The 20,171-nt window shown below is 45.4% G+C and overlaps 1 protein-coding gene across 7 annotated transcripts in view; it reads right to left on the minus strand.

The window, feature by feature from the left end:
• Positions 1–1,488: 1,488 nt before the first annotated feature.
• THADA (THADA armadillo repeat containing) overlaps positions 1,489–20,171 on the minus strand; it is a 330,511-nt gene continuing 311,828 nt past the window's right edge. For 6 of the 7 annotated variants that reach the window (XM_045445868.1, XM_045445865.1, XM_045445866.1 and 3 more), the window contains 2 exons: positions 9,274–9,443; positions 1,489–2,589 (listed from right to left, as the gene is read on the minus strand). In XM_045445868.1, coding sequence (XP_045301824.1) covers positions 2,197–2,589; positions 9,274–9,443 — 563 coding nt within the window. In that variant the 3' untranslated portion in view covers positions 1,489–2,196. Of the gene's footprint in view, positions 2,590–8,473; positions 8,906–9,273; positions 9,444–20,171 lie in introns of those variants that run through there. The other variant, XM_045445871.1, reaches the window with a different exon arrangement.

The raw sequence follows: 20,171 nt of genomic DNA on the forward strand, positions 1-20,171 counted from the left end.
ATTAAAATAAATTGACAAAGCATAAAAATGGAGACAGCCGGGTCTCTGGACTGTGGCCAGATGGGTAGAGGTCCACAGGATCATGCATGCAGACCTGAGGGGCACCAAATCTTGGACCGTCTAGCTTGGAGCCAAGAGCAATGACCCCGGAAGAGGGGATTGCTTCAATCTGGGTGATTGCACCACCCAGCCTGCACTGGCCCCCAGGCAGCTGTGGCTGACACAGCCCAGAGCACTCAAGAACCCCAACTGTTCTGTTTTGTTCTTTGTTGAAATGACCCCAAACATGGTGTCTGAGGTTAGCCCTGATAGTGGTATTCTAAGGTTCCCCTGGGAATGCATCAGGCAAGTGTGAAACAGCCATTTCACTGCTATTGTAGGTCAGTATTAAGATTTCAGATATAAAACCACTAGAAACTTCTGTCCCTCCTGTCCTCCCAGGCTGGCCACAGCCAGCCATCATCAAAATCTGGGGTAATTCCCAGTCCGCAGCCAAGAGAACACCCACTTTGCAGGCTTGGTAGAAGGATCCTAGAGATAACATGTACATATGCTATGGTACATGTGTTGGTAAAGAGCACCTGCTGGTATAAGGTGCTTTTATTATTATGTATCTGCTTTTATTTCATTTTAAATGGAGAGAAAAGGAACGCTGGCCGTTTCCAATGAGTTGGGCTTTACTGGGGCCAGTTTCATAGTTATTGAACCATGGTCATCACTGCATTATGCCAACAATTTCCTGACTTCTGACCCAGTCAGTCCTTCTCAGAACAAAAAGAAATGTTAGACTGGCAACTTTCCATCAAGTGTGGGCTACACAGGATCCTAAGTAATTCAGGATCACAAAAAAAACACATTTTGAGCCGAATAGTCCAAAACTACCTAGGGAATTTCCTGTTCTCTTTAGGACAAAACTTTGGATTCTAAGTTTACTCCTTTCCTTGCCTTTTCCTACAGAGCTATTTTTCTGTACTTCCAGTATGGCTGTGTTTTTAGTGTTAGGTGTTTTTTTTTTTAAAGAGAAACACATTTGAAATACGAGCTTTTCTGCAGTAGGAAATATCAAACTTTCTCTTTTAAACTGCCCCTTCAGACCGTCAAACATCAATAACATAGTTCCAAGTGATTGCTCACCTGAGAAGTATTTAAAAATATTTACAGTCCCTAAAAGCTGGTATCATTCTGATAACCAGGATGAAAAATGAATATGGATGAGGCTCTGACCAATCCAAGCTATGAATTTCAAGATAGCTGTCTGTGGATAACACTCATTCTGAAATGAGAAGGAAAAAATGGCAAGCCAATGAAGCAAAAATGTATGCAAGAGCGACACCTGCTGGGTGTCTGAGGCAGAGGGCTGGGTTGGGCTTGGAAAAGGCAGAAAAACCTTAAGGTTGCTAGATTCAAACACTGAAATGGATAATTGTGTTTTCTGACATCTTAAATGAGAATCTTTTATTGCCACCAAGAAAATGACAGTAAACAGCGTAGGAATAAAACAAGTCATTTATTCTGGCTTTTCTTGCCCTGGATTTCCTTCTCACGGCCAAGGGTCTATGCTTTCACTGGGTGGCAAAATCGAAGTTTCCTAGCATTGCCAGAAACACTTTTGGTGGGTAGGAGCTCTTTTAATAAATCAGACGTCATGTGCAGGTCGCTGCAGGACTTGAACATGTAGATGGTAAAAACACAACCATCTCTATGAAGTAGATCCATAATTTTCCCAGGATCCAACATCTGGAACATACTTCTGCTGTAGCTAAAATGGAATAAAATTTAGAGTTCTGACCCAGTGGGCTGTTTGCCAACTAATCCAGCTCTTCTATTCAGTGGGAAAGAGGAGAGAAAGTCACGAGCTAAAACCTAGTTCTGTACAGTCAATTCACAGAAAATGTGGGCTGACTATGCCTGGACGTTAGAGGCTGTGGGGGAAGAAAAAGGCGAATTCAGGTCCGCAGGTGGCCTGCACCTGGGAACAGAGTAAATATTCAACGTGGTAGCCGCACTTCCTACAGTAGCTGCAATAAACCAGGCTCCCCTGAATGAGTGAGCTGAAGAAAAATTCCTTTGTAGGAAGGGACAGAAGACTAGACTCATGAAGGGGAGAAAATATTTGAATTTATGTTCAACACGTTTCCTGCAGATTTAGTGGGGGAATAATCCACACCCCCCCCCACCCCCAAAAGTCTTCTTTCTTCAACAAGCTGTTTCTGTTCTTGCAAGAGTGAACGGATTCGTTTCTGCAACAGAGTCCGAAGCACTGAGAACAAGGGTGTCTTCCCTTTCCTTTCCTTCCAGAAAGGCCAGCAGCCTCAGGCAAGCCAAAGTCCTTTCTTCCTGAATGCGCAGTCTTGTGAATTCCACCGTCTTCAAAAACTCAGCAGTTGGTGGCAGTTCTCTGAAGAGCTGGGAAAGGAGGTGGCACTGCTCTGATGCTGTCCTGTGAAGATGACGGAGGCTTTCAGGGCTGAGGGGACACCAGCTGGACTTGGAGAGGAGATGGGAGAGGTGCTTGTAGAGGTACTTCACGAAGGTCAGGGTCTCAGCCCAAAAGTTGATTTCTGCTTTTTCAAACAGGTAGTCTTCCACCTAGATTGAATGACAAAGCCCAAAGTCAGCATTACAGGGGATGTCGACAGGCTCCCATCCAGACCAGAGTCTGGCCAGACTCAGAGGGGGTATGTCCCCTCCCCCTCCTGAGGGAAGGCCCACTCTTGCCTGTCAGCACCCACATATACATGCCACTCGCAGCTGAGAAGGTCACTTTCTATTTTCATTTCGCTGTACTTCTCCACCAGGGAGGAATTTTCTTCCCCAGACTTAACATGACCTTTGATAAAGATGTGTTTGTGGTTTCAAGTCAAGATATTTTGGGGGCCTGCTGTTGAAAAGGGAACCTCGACATGGGAGTGGGCCCTAGAACCAAAGGTGCCTCTAGAAATTGGAGAGAGGGGGAGGAGGAGAAATCTCAGCAGAAGAAACAGCAAAGGATTACCAAATATGAGGCATTACTCTGAATATGGAACCAAATTTCTATAAGGCTGGGGACTTTCAAGGTTATTTTCTTACAGACACTTAATCTTGTCTCCACATTTCCCATAAACAGGCTGCTTTTTCAGCTCTTGGCCTGTTGGGTATGTCAAGAGGGCCAGCTGAGTCAGACACTGGTGGACGGATACAAATTTCAGTTGACAAGATGCTTTTGCTGCTTCTCTTGGTCCTCAGTTTCCCTATCTGTTGACTCATCTGGAGGGGGCTAATAGTTTTCTCTAAGCAGCAAATACCCGGAAGGACCCTGACTCTGCAAATGTTTCACCTTCAGACCTAACCGTGGGGAGCCGTTAGCTATTCCAGTGCTGACTAATAAACATTCTCCATAATTAAACACTCAACTTCCAAGGGGCCTCTTCCTTTCTTTTTTTTCCCTTCTATTGAGATATAACTGACATAGAATATTACACTAGTCTCAGGTGTACAACATAATGACATTTGTATACATGGTGAAATGATCACCACAGTAAGTCTAGTTACCATCTGTCACCCTACAGAGTTAATATCTTACTGATTATATTCTACATGCTATACAGGAATCCCCATGACTTATTTATCTTATAATTGGGAGTCTGTACTTTTTTTTTTTTTAATGCTTGTTTATTTTGGGAGAGATACCATGCATGCATGCGCAGGGAGGATGGGCAGAGAGGAGAGACAGAATCGCAAGCAGGTTCCATGCTGTCAGTGTGGAGCCCGACATGGGGCTCAATCCCACGAATTATGAGATCATGATCTGAGGCGAAATCAAGGGTTGAATGCTTAACCAACTGAACCACCCAGGTGCCCCAATATTTTCTTTGTTAATTTATTTTTAAATGTTTCTTAATTTTTGAGAGAGAGAGAGAAAGAGTGCAAGCGGGGAGGGGCAGAAAGAGAAGAGGACAGAGGATCCAAAGTGGGCTCTAAGCTGACAGCAGAGAGCCCTATGCAGGGCTCGAACTCACAAAACATGAGACCATGACCCAAGTGGAAGTCAGACGCTAACCGACTGAGCCACCTAGGCAGCCCTATTTTTTAAGAGTAGGGTCATCGTGGGTCTCAAACTCTCAACTCCAAGACCAAGAGTTGCACGCTCTACCATTTGAGCCAGCCAGGTGCCCATGTTTTCATTTTCTCTGCATAGATACTCAGCAGTGGAATTGCTAAATCACGTGGTAGTTCTATTTTTAATTTTATGAGGAACCTCCATACGTTTCCTTAGTGGCTCACCAATTTACATTCCCACAAACAGGGATGAGAGTTCTCTTTTTTCCACATCCTCACCAACAATAACTTCTTGTCTTTTAGATAATAGCCATTTTGACAGGTGTAAAGTGGTATCTCATTGTAGTTTTGATTTGCAATCTCCTGATGACAGTGATGTTGAATATCTTTTCAGGTATCTGTTGCCCACCTGTATGTCTCCTTTGGAAAAATGTCTAGATCCTCTGCCCATTTTTTTTAATCAGAGTTTTCAGATTTTTAAAAGTCAGCATAGAGCCAGTGTGGGGCCCACACCCATGACCCTGAGATCAAGACCTGAGCTGAGGTCAAGAGTCAGATGCTGGGGCGCCTGGGTGGCGCAGTCGGTTAGGCGTCCGACTTCAGCCAGGTCACGATCTCGTGGTCCGTGAGTTCGAGCCCCGCATCAGGCTCTGGGCTGATGGCTCAGAGCCTGGAGCCTGTTTCCGATTCTGTGTCTCCCTCTCTCTCTGCCCCTCCCCCGTTCATGCTCTGTCTCTCTATGTCCCAAAAATAAATAAAAACGTTGAAAAAAAAAAAAAAAGTCAGATGCTTAACTGACTGAGCCATCCAAGTGCCCCTTAATCAGATTTGTTTGTTATTATTGAGTTGTATGAGTTCTTTATTATTATTTTTTGGATGTTAACTCCTTATTGGATGTATCATTTGCAAATATCTTCTCCCATTCAGTAAGTTCTGTTAACATTTTGTTGATGGTTTCCTTTGCTGTGCAGAAGCTTTTTAGTTTGATGTAGTCCCACTTGTTTGTATTTGCTTTTGTTTCTCTTGCCTTTAGAGTCAGTCACAAAAATATCACTAAAACTGATGTCAAGGAGTTTACCACCTGTATTTTCTTCTAGAAGTTTATAACTTCGGGTCTTTTTATTTTTTATTTTTTTTTAATGTTTATTTATTTTGAAGGAGAGAGAGAGACACAGAGTGTGAGTGGGGGAGGGGCAGAGAGAGAAGGAGACACAGAATCTGAATCAGACTGCAGGCTCCGAGCTGTCAGCACAGAGCCCGACGTGGGACTCGAACCCACAAACCGCGAGATCATGACCTGAGCCGAAGTCGTACGCTCAACTGACTGAGCCACCCAGGCGCCCCATATAGTTTCAGGTCTTATATTCAAGTCTCTAATCCACTTTGAGTTAATTTTTGTGTATGGAGTAAGAAAGTGGTCCAGTTTCATTCTACTGCAGGTAGCTGTCCAGTTCTCCCAACACCTTTTATTGAAGAGATTATCCAGTCCTCATTGTATATTCTTGCCTCCTTTGTCAAAAAATACACATACATGGGTTTATTTCTGGGCTTTCCATTCTGTTCCACTGATCTATGTGTCTCTTTTTGTGCCAATGCCATTCTGTTTTGATTACTGTAGTTTTGTAGTATAGTTTGAAATCAAAGCACATATTATCTCTGGCTTTGTTCTTCTTTCTCAAGATTGCTTTGCTATTTGGGGTCTTTGGTGGTTCCCTATAAATTTTAAAATATATGTTCAAGTTCTGTGAAAAATACCATTGGAATTTTGATAGGAATTGGAATTTTGATAGGAAATTGACAGATTTCAATTTCCATTGAATCTGTACACTGCTTTGGGCAGAAGGATATTTTAACAATATTAATTCTTCTAATCCAAGAGCATGGAATATCTTTCCATTTATTTGTGTCTTCTTTAATTTCTTTCATCACTATCTTACAGTTTTTAGTCTTACAGTGTATAGGTCTTTTATTTCCTTGGTTAAATTTATTCCCAGGGAAATATAAATTATTCCTATGTATTTTATTCTTTTTTATGCAAGTGTAAATGGGATTTTCTTGATATTTCTTTCTGGTAGTTTGTTATTAGCATATAGAAATGCAACATGTTTTTGTATTTTGTATCCTGCAACTTTACCAAATTCACATTTATTTGTTCTAAAAGTTTTTTTTTTGGTGCAGTCTTTAGGATTTTCTATATATAGTGTCATGTCATCTGCAAATAACGACAGTTTTACTTCTTCCTTTCCAATCCATATGCCTTTTATTTCTTTTTTTTTTTTTGCATAATTGCTGTAGCTAGCACTTCCAAGACTATGTTGCATAAAAGTGGTGAGAGTGGGTATCTTTGTCTTGTTTCTGATCTTAAAGTGTTCAGCTTTTTTCCACTGAGTATTAGCTATTTATCATATGTGGCTTTCATTATGTTAAGATATGTGCCCTCTGTATCCACTTCATTATTATTATTTTCTACCATAAATGGATATTGAATTTTGTCAAATGCTTTTCTGCATCTATTGAGATGATCATAATTGTTATATTTCATTTTGTTAATACTGTGGTATCACATTGACTAATTTGTGGATGTTGAACCACACTTGCATCCCTGGAATAAATCCCACTTGATTATGGTATATGATCCTTTCAATGTATTGTTGAACTCAGTTTGCTAATATTTTGTTGAGGATTTTTACATCTATGTTCATCAGGGATATTGGCCTGTAATTTTCTTTCACTCATTCTTTCTTTCTTTTTCGTGGTGTCCTTATCTGGTTTTGGTATCAGGGTAATGCTGGCCTTGTAAAATGAGTTTGGAAGCGTTCCCTCCTCTTCAATTTTTTGGAAGAGTTTGAAAGGCGAGGTATTAAATCTTTGAATGTTTGGTAAAATTTACCAGTGAAGCCGTCTGGTCTTGGACTTCTGTTTCTTGGGAGGTTTTTAATTGCTGATTCAATCTCTTTACTGGTAATGGGTCTATTCAGATTTTCTACTTCTTCATGATTCAGTTTTGGAAGATTGCAAGTTTTTAAGAACTTATCCATTCTTTTTCAGTTGTCCAGTTTGTTGGCAGAGTAGTCTCTTACGATCCTTTATATTTCTGTGGTATCAGTTGTAACTTCTTCTCTTTCATTTCTGATTTTATTTATTTGAACCCTCTCTTTTTCTTCGTGAGTCTAGCTAAAAATGTATCTACTTTATCTTTTGAAAGAACCAGCTTTTAGTTTCATTGATATTTTCCATTGTCTTTTTGGTCTCTACTTAATTTTTTTCCACTCTGATCTTTATTATTTCCTTTCTCCTCCTAATTCTGGTTTTGTTTGTTCTTCTTTTTCTGGTTCCTCGAGGTATAAAGTTAGGTTGTTTATTTGAGATTTTTCTTGTTTCTTGATAATAGGCATTTATCACTTGAACTTCCCTCTTAGAACCACTTTTTCTGCATCCCACAGATTTTGGTATGTCCTATTTCTGTTTTCATTTGTTTCTAGGTGTTTTAATTTCTCCTTTGATTTCTTCTATGACCCAATAGTTGTTAGTAACATGTTTTTAACTGCCACGTATCTGTAGTTTTTCCAGTTTTCTTCTTCTTTTTTTAAAATTTATTTACTTATTTTTGAGAGAGAGAGTGAGAGAGTGTGCATGCAAGCAAGGGAGGGGCACAGAGAGAGAGGGAGAGAGAGAATCCCAAGCAAGCTCCACACTCAGTGCAGAGCCCGACATGGGGCTCTTTCTCATGAATGGTGAAATCATGATCTGAGCCGAAATCAAGAGTGAGACAGGATGCTTAACCAACTGAGCCACTCAGGCTCCTCTATGACCAATACATTGAATTCTTTATCAGGTAGATGACTTATCTCCATATCATTAAGGTCTTTTTCTGAGGTTTTGTCTTATTCTTCCATTTGGAACATATTTCTCTGTTTCTTCATTTTGCTTGACTCTGTCTTTGCTTCTATGTATTAGGCAAAGCAGCGACCTTTCTCAGTCTTGAAGGAGTGGTCTTATGTGTGATGAAACTTCTCACTGAACCTTGTCCTAGTTCTTGGTTGTCTCTTCAACCTTTCTGATTGTCTAAACCACCTGATTTATTCTTAATATTCCCCTGTTGCTGACAAAATGCCAAGACCTGTTCCAAGGGGAGGAATATCATTCAGTACCTATTTTCAGGCTGATTGGAAGCCAGATCCTTTGGTGGCAGCTTTTAAAGTCAGCAAATATTGAGGCACCTGGGTGGCTCAGTTGGTTAAGTGTCTGACTTTGGCTCAGGTCATGATCTCATGGTTGGTGGGTTCGAGCCCCACATCAGGCTCTGTGCTGAATGCTCAGAGCTTGGAGTCTGCTTCAGATTCTGTGTCTCCCTCTCTCTCTGTCCCTCCCCTGCTCATGCTCTGTCTCTATCTCTCAAAAATAAATCAAAATGTTAAAAGAAAATAAAATAAAGTATGCAAATATATACAGTCCTGTGCGGTGGCAATTGTAATCCCTGCTGGCCTCCAGACCAGGAGATCTAGAGGTGTCCCCTGAGCAACTGTTGTAAAAACTGGGGCTCCAAGCTCCTTTCTGGGAGGTCTCATGGAGCTGTAGCAAGGCCAAGGGGGCATGCAAGGGTGTCACCTCCTGCTTATATTCCCTGGGAGCACCTCCTTAGTCTCTAGATGTGTGGGAAACCTGGAGCCTGTCCCTTAGGCTAAAGCTCCAGGCTAAGTAAACAGCCCTTTTTCCCATGAAGACTCGGGTTGCATTTCAGTCTGCTGTCTGTGCACTGCCCTGGCGTGGTGGACTGCCAAGAACTGTCTTTCCAACTGTTGCCTTCCTGTGGAGCTCAGGAATGCCAGTCCCGTCGGCCACCGGGGTCAGGCGATCAAGGGGTGTCCTGGGTGTGGAGCAGATATGGGTACTGGCTTTAGTTAGACAGCTGGAGAGTGCGGGAGCACACTCACTGGCTTCGGAAACCAAGGAGTCTCTTTCAAAGTCCTCTCCCCTAGTGATCTGAAGACTTACCATTGGAACCCAAAAAGTCAGCATGAGAGCTGCCCCAGCATCTCCAGGGCCCCCAGCGGATCTAGCAGGCTGCCATGTCATTCAGACCGTTTCCTAAGCCATACTTGATCCGTACCTAAGCATCCAGAAGCACACGTTCAGCAGGCACCTGAAGCCCAAGTAAGCCTAATGTGCTGCATTCAGCAGGTTTGACACTCTGACCCCCCCCCCCCCCCCACTGCCCTGAGACCCTAGGATTACCTGATGTGTGCTTTCTACATGGACCACGAAGTCCTCCCCCTCTCCCAACAGCCATCCCAGCAAGACTGGGAGTCCGGGGGCCAGCTGGTCCCACTGCTGGAGCAGGTCACACAGCACAGCCAGGGCCAGAGTCAGTGCGATTGAGGCATCCACCTGGCAGAAGGCAAATTCTGTGGAAGTGAGAGAGAAGCAAACGATGAATGTGCTACTCAGGGCCACCCCACGGAGGCTCTGAAGGACTCTAAACATGAAGGGCCTCGAGTTAATCACTACCACCAGCCTATGGGGAGGCTGGTGGGATAGGCTCCTCAGAGATTACCAACCCATTTCTGAGTCCTGCTGTCTACACAGCTAGAGTGAGTCACGGGCCCGAACCCCACCATTTCCATGCCCCCTAGCCCAGTGTGGTCAGTAGCAAGTCCGCCTGCAGGATTAGACATTTACCTCCTGTCAGCCCCTCCAGTGTAACTGGGAGGAAATCAGGAAAGCTCCCCACCCAGTGTCTCCTCTGCAGGCCTGCCACAACGCCTGGATTCTGTTGGTTTGCCTGTCCCTCTGAAAGCAAATCTTGCTGACCACATAACACATAAATCTCTTAACAGTTTAGAGCGGGGCATCAGCAAACGTTTTCTTTTTTTTTTTTTTTTTTTTAACTTTTTTTTGTTTTTTTTTTTTTGAGACAGAGAGAGACAGAGCATGAGCAGGGGAGGGGCAGAGAGAGAGGGAGACACAGAATCCGTAGCAGGCTCCAGGCTCTGAGCTGTCAGCACAGAGCCCGACATGGGGCTCGAACCCACAGACTGTGACATCATGACCTGAGCTGAAGTCGGACTCTTAACCGACTGAGCCTCCCAGGCGCCCCAACAAACGTTTTCTTAAAAGGCCAGATAATAAATATTTCAGACACTGGGGGTCTTCAGGTCTCTGTCACAACTACTCAACCCTGTTGGAAGCAGCCATGGACAATATGTAAACTTTTAATGTTCCAGTAAAATTTGAATGTCATGTGGTTTTCACATGTCATAAAATATTCTTCTTTTGGTTTTTTTCCCCCAACCATTTAAAAACATAAAAACCATTTGTCGTTTACGAGCTGTATAACAAAAGGTGGTGAGCCTGATTTGGCTCGCATTTTGCTGCCCTCTTTGAATTCATTTTCAGACACTCATCTTCCTAGTTGGCTGGGAAAGGGCGCTGAAAGAGTAGATTAGGGTGCAGAAAGAGGAAGCAGGTGCCTTGGGGGAACCATTGCTTACTTCATCATTTTCCCTTAGACAGTCCTAAATATGGATTTGAAGGGAGGCTCTGGGTTGTTGGCACTTCCGCTAACGACCCCAGCCCTCCTGCCCCCAACCTGGAGGAGGTCTGAAACATGGGATTGAAATCCCACCACAAAATGAACCTCTTTGGATCCATCCATGCACCAGTGCTGGTCTTTCGAGGACCCACTTCTGTTGAGGCCTCATCTTTTCCCAAATCCACATTTCCAACTCCAGCACATAGACCTGGCCCTGACCACTAGCTCCTAAAGAGACATGCTCAGCACACGGGGAGGAGCCTCCAAGTCTGGACTGAAAGCTTTGAGTTCTCAGGGTACTGAACGAGACATAGCAGGATGGCCCCCCAAGGGCCTATTATGTGCCAGGCCCTAACCAAGTACCTTCTGTCCATTCCTTCAACATCCTATCGGTTGGATATTGCCATCCCTACTTCACAGGCGAGGGATCCTGGGCTCAGAATGACCCACTTTTGTATAGAGCTGTAAGTGGCTATGAAGAATAGGAATGGGCAAAATGTTTCACGGTGCCTGTGGAACACAGATTTGGAAACAGCACCAACATTCTAGACATGCAAGTCGTCACAGTGAGATAAGCAGGGTTGGTGACCCTGCAGAGGGGCCAGTATTACCTGGAACACACCCAGAAGAGCCTACACTCATGGAAGCAGCTAAAAGACTGATGTCACCGTCCCCAAATCAATCCCCTGGGACAACTGCTCCTTAGTGCCCCTGCTCCCTAGGCTGCTGCCTGTGCAGCCTGGAACCAGGATTTAACTTGGGCAACAGAAAAAGAGGAGGGGGATGGGAGGGAAGTGGGGAGCAAAAGTGCATTTTGGCTGTAGGTCTGGGCCATGTGTTGGTCTAGCCTTTACCTACAATACAATCTCTATTTTTTATTTTTATTGTTAAAAATTTTTTTTTAAATGTTTATTTATTTTTGAGAAAGAGAGACAGAGTGTGAGCTGGGGAGGAGCAGAGAGAGAGGGAGACACAGAATTTGAAGCAGGCTCCAGGCTCTGAACTATCAGCACAGAGCCCGATGCGGGGCTCAAACCCACGAACCGCGAGATCGTGACCTGAGCTGAAATGGGACGCTTAACCGACTGAGCCGTCCAGGCGTCCCTACAATATCTGTTTTTATCTCTACCTGACCCCTCTGTGTAGTAGCTGTATGGGGAGACGGTACAATTAATTGGCATCCTTCAAACCTCAAAGAACTGAAAATACGCACGAAGACCGGCATGGGATTAAACATAGAGCAGAGGCTCAGAACATTCCAGTGTGTGGCCCCGGAGATCATGAAATCTTTTCCTTTACTGCCGCTTGATTTAATAACATAGGGACTGCCACAAAGCAAGCATTCACTAGATGGTTAACTAGGGTTACCATTGATAATAATGAATACTGGCCTATCAGATCCTTACGCTCCCACCACTAGGAGGGAGGCATCCTTATTTAACAAATGAGGAAGTTATGCTCATGGAAGCGGGGTAACGGATCCTAGTTTGCACAGTTAGCTGTGGTGGCAGTGAGCTAAGTGGGCCTCAGTGCAGAAGCTGTCCCTACCCCGCAGGGAGGCAATGGAGAAACACCCCCGGCACCCCACAGAGATGAAGTCAGACTTGGCTTTATCACTCTGATTCACAAAGAAAAGCTCCCAGCTGGGGGCCATATTTCAAAAGACAATCAAAGCAGCAGGTATTGTGCAGCAGGTGGGCTTATGTGAAACCTTTCACAAAAATCTACCTTCTGATTTACGGCCTGCTCCCCTTTCGGTCTCCTCAAGGCAAGGACTGGAAATGCCACAGTCCACCAGCAAAATCTGTGCCTGCAGCTCAGCAACACTCCGGTTGGCTCCATAAAGAACACACGAGAGTGACCAGAGAAGCCGCCAGGAAGGCCAGACTGCTGCACCTGCCCTACCCAACAGGACAGATATCCCCCATCCTGCACCATTTCGTCATGAATCGTGCTGAGGAAGTGGCAGGAGAGTGGCAGGCATGACAGAAGTATAAAGGAGTGCTGGTGCGATGTGGCTAGAGGTGGATCCAGAGAGAATTATAACCGCCCAAATACTGACTCTGCAAGATGAAGAAGGAAGGGAGAAAAAGCTGGGTGGGGGCAGGAGGAGAATTGGTTGGATTTAAATCTCTTTGAGGGGCCAGATGCATCCCACCAAGTTTCCTCTTTTATTACCTTGCCCTGGACTAGGACACCTCAGCCAGAACAACCCAGATCTCTACTGGCCAGATGCCTTGTGAAGAGAGGCAGGAGAGTGGGGAGAGGAACTTTTTAGCTGACCATGCAGGCCAGCCAGGCTTAGAGCCTGCTTGGGCTTCTCTCTCTCCCTCTCTCTTTGGCCCTCCCCAGCTTGTGTGTGTGTGTGTGTGTGTGTGTGTGTGTGTGTGAGCGCGCGCGTGTGCATGCACATGTCCCCCAAATAAACATTAAAAAAAACTGAAATAATAAAATACAAATAACCCAATGAAAACACATACAAAGGATCTGAACAGACATTTCTCCAGAGAAGGTACACAAATGACCAATAAGTTACGGGAAGAGATGCTTAACATCGTCGACCATCAGAAAAATGCAAATCAAAACCATGGTGAGATACCACTTCACAACCACTTGGAGAACTATAATAAAAAAGACAGATAATAAGTAATAACTTTTGGTGAGGCTATGGAGAAGATGGAACTCTCAGACATTGCTGGTGGGGATGTAAAATGGTGCAGCCACTTTGGAAAACAGTCTCAAAGTTTTGCTCACTCCTAGGCATATACCTAAGAGAGATAAAACACATATGTCCATACAAAAACTTGTACATGAATGTTCCTAATAGTCAATACACAGAAGCAGTCAAAATGTCCATCAACCAATGAATGGATAAATCAAATGTGGTATATCCATACAACGGAAGATTATTCAGCCTTAAAAAGGAATGAAGTGGTGATGCATGCTACAACACGGAGGAACTTTGAAAACACGCTAAGTGAAAGAAGCCAGACACAAAAGCCTGTGTATTATATAATTCCACTTATGTGAAATATCCAGAACAGGCAAATCATAGAGACAAAAGGTGGATTGGTGGTTGCCAGAAGTTGGAGACTAGGGAGATTGAGGAATGATTGCTGATAGAAATAATGTTTCTTTTTTGGGCTGATGAAAGTGTTCTGGAATTTAATAGTGGTGATGGTTGCACAGTCTTGTGAATATACTAAAATGTGTACACCTGTGCAGTTATTTAAAAACATTTTTTTAAGTTTCTTTATTTATTTTGAGAGAGACAGAGATGGTGCAACAGGGGAGGGGCAGAGAGAGAGGGAGAGAGACAGAATCCCAAGCAGGCTCCATGCTGTCAGCACAGAGCCTGATGCGGGGTTTGAACCCACAAAACCACAAGATCATGACCTGAGTCGAAACCAAGAGTCAGATGCTTAACTGACTGAGCCACTCAGGCACCCCTGTACACTTTAATTTGGCAAATTTTGTGGGATGTGAATTATTTTGGGCCAGGGGGCATGGGCAGTGTGGTAGGCCAAAAATTGGCTTCCCAAAAGATATTCATGTCCAGTCCCTGGAACCCATGAATGTTACCTTACTTGGAAAAAGGGTCTTTGCAAATGTGATTAAGTTAATGGTGTTGAGATGAAGGAAATAATCTTCGATGATCTGGGTGGACCCTAAATGCCATCACAAATGTCCTAACAAGAGAGAGCAGAAAGACAGCAGACACACAGAGGAGGTGGTGATGTGAAGGTAGAAGACTGGAGTGATGCAGCCAAGGTATGCTGACAGCCTCCGGAAGCTGGAAGAGGCAAGGAATTCCCTAGAGCAAGATTCTTCCCCAGAGCCTCCAGTGTGGCCCTGTCGACACCTTAATGTTGGACTTCTGGCCTTGTGAAACCAGAAACTGCTGTTGTTTTAGGTCACCAAGTTTATGGTAATTTGTTACAACAGCCCCCGGAAACTGCTACAGGGAGAATGAAGGGGGACTACTAAGGGCACGGGTTTCTTTTGGAGTGATGAAAATAGCTGAACTTGACTGTGATGATGGCTGCACAACTCCATGAATATGCTAAAACCGGTGCATGGTACCCTTTCTGCAGTTGACTCATGTGGCACGTGTATGGTGTATCTCAGTGAAATTGTTGTCTTAAAAAATCTGTGTGCACAGTTGGTCCCAACTGCTGAGCACAGTGCATGCCTTGAAAGAGCTCACAGAATATTTGAGCCTGGACAAATACTTCAAGCCCTTATGCTTGCCTGTAGGGCCCGGGCCTCAGGCACTAGAGGACTCTGCAGAGGTGAGTGGTTGCTCAGCAGGTGGGGAGGGCACCTGAGAAGGCTTCCTGGAGCAGCTGGCCCTTCACCAGACAGTCAGGGCGTAGGTGCTGAGGGTATGCTATGTGGCCAGCACCGTGCTGAGCACTGTGGGAAAACCAAGGCAAGTAGCTGACAAGTCCTGTCCTCAAGAAGGTAGTGGTCTGAGGGGGAAGGGAAGACTTAAACTCAAGCAACAATGAGACATCAGGTGCTCAATGGACTGGTCTGGATCTCATGAGCTGCAGGAATCAGAGGGGGGAAGAAGTCAGTGTGGGAGAAGTATTCATTGGCTCCCAATGGCTACACAGCTAAGGCTAGCGTGAAATAAGCCTCTTCAAATGGCTGAGGTGTACTGGTACACATTCACATCTGTGGTAGGCCTACACAAGGGGGATAAGCATTCAGTCATTTGGAAGTGAGTTGGAAACCCAACGAATCAGCATTTAGAACTAGTTAATCCTTGCCTTCCACCCTTGTGAATGGGTAACTTGGTTGTAGGGGAGGGGAGCAAACACAGGGCTTCAGGGCTGCTGCAGTGGGGATTTCCTCTTGTTACTGCCCCAGCCGCATCAGGGCTCTCCTACCAAGGCAGGCACCTGGCTAACGGGAGACCTTACTTGCTGACGCTCTTGAGATGAGCATGGGGAGCCCCACAGCCCCGCCGCCCATCTTCTTTCCCACCTCTGTGACGAGGCCCATCTCGGGGCTAGCAGCTAAAGACACAGGCTTCACACAGTGGACTGGATCCACATTAAGTCCCAGGCTTCGAGGACTTCTTCAACCGTACTGATTAAAATGAAAATGCCGGGGCGCCTGGGTGGCGCAGTCGGTTAAGCGTCCGACTTCAGCCAGGTCACGATCTCGTGGTCCATGAGTTCGAGCCCCGCGTCGGGCTGAGCCTGGAGCCTGTTTCCGATTCTGTGTCTCCCTCTCTCTCTGCCCCTCCCCGGTTCATGCTCTGTCTCTCTCTGTCCCAAAAATAAATAAACGTTGAAAAAAAAATTAAAAAAAAAAAAAAAATGAAAATGCCAACATTGACTTGTTCCAGATGCCAACCTTGAAAACTGCTTCAGACCATGGATCAGACAGTCTGATTCTAAACTGTCATGGGGAAGATGCCCTCTAGACTAAGGCCACTGGTCAAGTCTCCTTCCTGAGAGAGCCCAAGTCAGCACAGTAAATGCTGAGTAAATGGAGATGGGTTGAATGTTCCCTGCCCCCAGCTCTGGAGAACCCAGTTTTGGGCATTTGTCAAACTCCCTCAACCTTGCCATTCAACCATCTCTCTGTCCATCCACCCACCCATTCACCCATCAATTCAAGCTTCTCTCTGCCCATAGTACTTAATGTCACCTGCTGTGTGGGGGGCACTGTGAGAAACACAAGGAAAACCCCAGTCCCTTCTCTCAGAGACAGAAGAGTTTAGTCAGAGATGAGCTGACACATACGAAGGGTCATGAAACAGTCTAAGATGGCGTATCATGATGGGACTGACGATATCATTAGTAGCAGCAATGAAAGACTAGAGAATGGAAAACAAAAGGTGGAGAGTGGGAGGAGGGAGCTTCATGGAGGGGGAACTTGGGCAGGCCAAGCGTAAGGGGCCATGCACGGCTGGGACGAAAGGGAGGAGCAGGGAGATTAGGCCTACCCCTGAGGAGGGGTGTCTGCCAGGGGTGTCTGCCAGGGGAGGTGGAGGTGTAGCCGGAGGGCCAGACAGGCTGGAGCAGATGCTGAGAGGCAAAGGCAGTGTCTGAGTGAGGGAGTATTACTGTGCCTTCTTTTTTCTGAGCGAAAGTATTTTAAGGTTGCACGAGGCTGTTTCCAGACCACTTCATTATTTTTGGTCTTCTCCATACACTTCTTTACTTCCCCTCAGCAGAGCAAGAGCCTGGATTTTAATTAGTCATGAGAAACAAGTGTGGAACTGAAGCTTGGTTCAACTGCTGACTCTGCCATTCAGTTCTTCCTGAGGCTGCCAGAGCCCCTCTGTCCCTTGCCTCTCCTGACCCTTGGCCCTAGAGCCCATGGCTCTCTGCTCTTCAGGGCCAGCAGAGCCAGCACTCAGAGGTGGTTTCCTGGCGTGGCAGTCAGTGACAGGACTTCATGGCTATACCAAAGGTCATTTTCTCAGCCTTTACCACCAAACAGAGCTCCCCAGTGACCCTTACCCGAGACAAATGGCCCAGAGGAAGGTCCATGTCCTAAGGAAAGAAAAGGGGTGACATCTCCAGTTCTGAAGAACCCAGCAGAAAGTCTGGGTGGGGGAACATGGGTATTTGTGATATTAGCCTCTGTTCTTTACTTGAATATTTAAAAAATTTCATCAAAGAAGAACCAAATGTGCTGGTTAGTGCTCTCAAGGAAGCCCCAGCCCCAGCCCCAGCCTGCACTGGGGCAAGTGCAAGGAGCACATACAGCAGACTCCTGCGCACCCACTCACTGTTCCAAGTCTGTGTGCCTAGGCTACAGCCAGCCCTTCCCTTACACTCCCAACCTGGCCATGGTATTAAGTCTGGAGGGGAACTCTTCCTCCTACTTCTTTTTCTGCTTTTTTTTTGTTGTTCATTTATTTTCGAGAGAGAGAGAGAGAGAGACACGGAGTGTGAGTGGGGGAGGGGCAGAGAGAGAGGAGACACAGAATCCGAAGCAGGTTCCAGGCTCTGAGCTGTCAGCACAGAGCCCGAAGTGATGCTTGAACCCACGAACTGTGAGATCATGACCTGAGCCGAAGTTGGACGCTTAACGGACTGAGCCACCCACGCACCCGTTTTGGTTTTTGTTTGTTTGTTTGTTTGTTTGTTTGTTTGTTTAAGCCCTGAGAGCTATTGTTTAGAAGACAGTACACAAGGAGGCAGAACCCAACCAAACAGAGCTCAAGGGTTCTAATGCCCCAAAGGGCCCCTCAGAAGCTTCTAGACAGGGGTGCAAAATAAACTGTTTGGTGTCCACACAAGTCTGGTATGGCTTATATGGTTTTTTAAAAGTCAGGAGATTTCTTATAAAAAATCTGAGTTGCTAGCATCATTTGAAAATTCAGAAAATTAGAACCTGGTGTCCTAGGCCTGCACTTTAATGTGGTAATAGATGCCTGGAGCACAGCAATGGCTCTGCTCTACAGGAGGCATCAGTGCATCCAGTCTGGGACGACCCTGCTGCCTCCCACTCACTCCTGTAGGCATGTGAGTTTCTGACTCCTACACCTGAGTACTGAGGAAGGCAGCTCGCCCAGATCCAGCCCCTCATCTTCATAGACCAAGACTATCTACCAAAGCTGTCTGCTCACCAGTCTGCCCCTGGGGCTCTCTGGGCCTTCCCCCCTCCCTCCAACTCTCATGGCTTCGGTTTCCTCATCATCCCCCGTCTAATAGATCTGCTTCCTCATCCTGACTTAGCCAGACCTACTCGTCCCTTGGGACCTGACTCAGGTCCTGTGGTCTGGATTTTTCTAGCCCTCTGTGACCTTTCTTTGCTCATATCTGCACAGCACTCAGTATGCTGACAGATGGTGAAAGAGGGCATTCTGTAGCTGAGCCCCATGTCTTTGCTTTTCCCACGATCATCCATAAAGCAGCACTGGGCACACAGCAGATACCATCCACTTGGCACTTGATTAGAGTCATGTACTAAGCAATTTACTTAGGACTTGTGTTTCCCCGGGAAATCTCCAACACTGCAAGGCTCAGGCACATATAGACAGAATTACTGTTGCCATTCTACATTTGAGGTTATTGAGCGTTAAGGAAGTCACTCATTCAAGATCGCACAGGTTCGCGGTAGGGCCAGATACAAACCCAGGCTTGTCTGACTCCAGAGCTTATATTCTTGACTTATATTCTAGCTTATATTTTGCTAAGCAAACTATAAATGTTGAATGAACATATGGAGGGATGAGTAGACTGATTAATTTCATATAATCATATTTTTGCTCCCACCATCCATTCTTTGTCTTTCAGCCTCCCGCTCAGTGCCCCAGGAGGCTGACTTTATGGACTGTACTACCCAGGTTTCCTCACCACCTGGCTTCTGGCAGGAATTATACCATGGGGAGGGAACACAGAATTTGGAGGGGAGAAAGAGAGAGAAGTTGGGTTTTTCTTTCCCACACTCTCCCCTGTGAGTCGCCAAGGTTCTGGCATGGCTGCGCCCCTCCCAGTTTAGCTCTTCTTGGGTTCAGGAACCCCCATTCCGTCTGCTTTCAGGGTGGTGGAGGCAGTAATACTAGTCTCTGGGTGCCTCAACATCACTTGCTGCTTCCCTCCACCTAGTGGTTCTCAAACACAAGCAGAGACGATATTGCCCTTTAGGGGACATCTGTCAATGTCTGACACATTTTTGGTTGTCAAGTCAGAGGAGGTGGTGGCTGGAGGCCAGGGATGCTGCTAGCTACCCTGTGATGCACATGATACCTCCCGCCTCCCCCAAATGTCAGTAGTACTGAGGTTGAGAAGCCCTGCCTTAGCTCTGCCCACAACCCTGCACAACTGTAAATAGTCCCTTTGATGAAGTCTCTCCACGTAAACAGTCTGGTAGGTGGATGGATGGAACTTTCCAATGTTCATCAGGAAAACAGGGGCCTGGGTCTCTATTTGGGGCACATGAGAAGGAGCTCATCTCCTCTCATTTCCCCGCCCCCCTGCAAGGCAATCCCTAGCTCCCCCCACTCCTCATCAGCTCTCTGGGCAGAAAGGTGGTAACAGGTGAAAAGCAGCCACTTGAGATGAATAGCTTATTACAGAACCCTTTCTGTCTGGAGGTGGAAACATTTTCCAGGTCTGAAGGGAAAGGATAAAAACACCACTGGAAATTCTAAAAATAGTTGGGGGGTGGGGGGAACCTTTCAAATATTAGTAATTTGCTTTTTCTTAATTTTCTAGCCATTTTTATACAGAACAAATGGCCTGGGTTCCCCCAAAGTTCCTGCAGACCTAGCTCCCAAAGGCTGACACCCCCACAGAAGCAGTCATAACCCTGGTGCAAACATTTTCCTGGTTGACCCGTCATGAAACCAAATCCTTGGTTTTCATTTGAAAGAAAAGATACGTATTTTTAAAAACCTGTATTTTTAAAGTTAAAAAAGCTATAATTTAAAAAATGTGGGCCCACCTCAAATCACTGGGTAAATATATATATATTTTCCCCTAATTTTAAAAATGGATCCAGCCAACATGAATAAAAACAAACAAGCATTTCATATGAATTACAAGTGTGCATTTCTTCCTTAGGAGGGCCATACTTCACTGAAAAGGGGTTGATAAATTAAATTACAGCTGGTTAATAGTACACTCAG

The sequence above is a fragment of the Leopardus geoffroyi genome, chromosome A3 (genome assembly GCF_018350155.1).
Source record: "Leopardus geoffroyi isolate Oge1 chromosome A3, O.geoffroyi_Oge1_pat1.0, whole genome shotgun sequence".
Lineage (NCBI taxonomy): Eukaryota > Metazoa > Chordata > Mammalia > Carnivora > Felidae > Leopardus > Leopardus geoffroyi.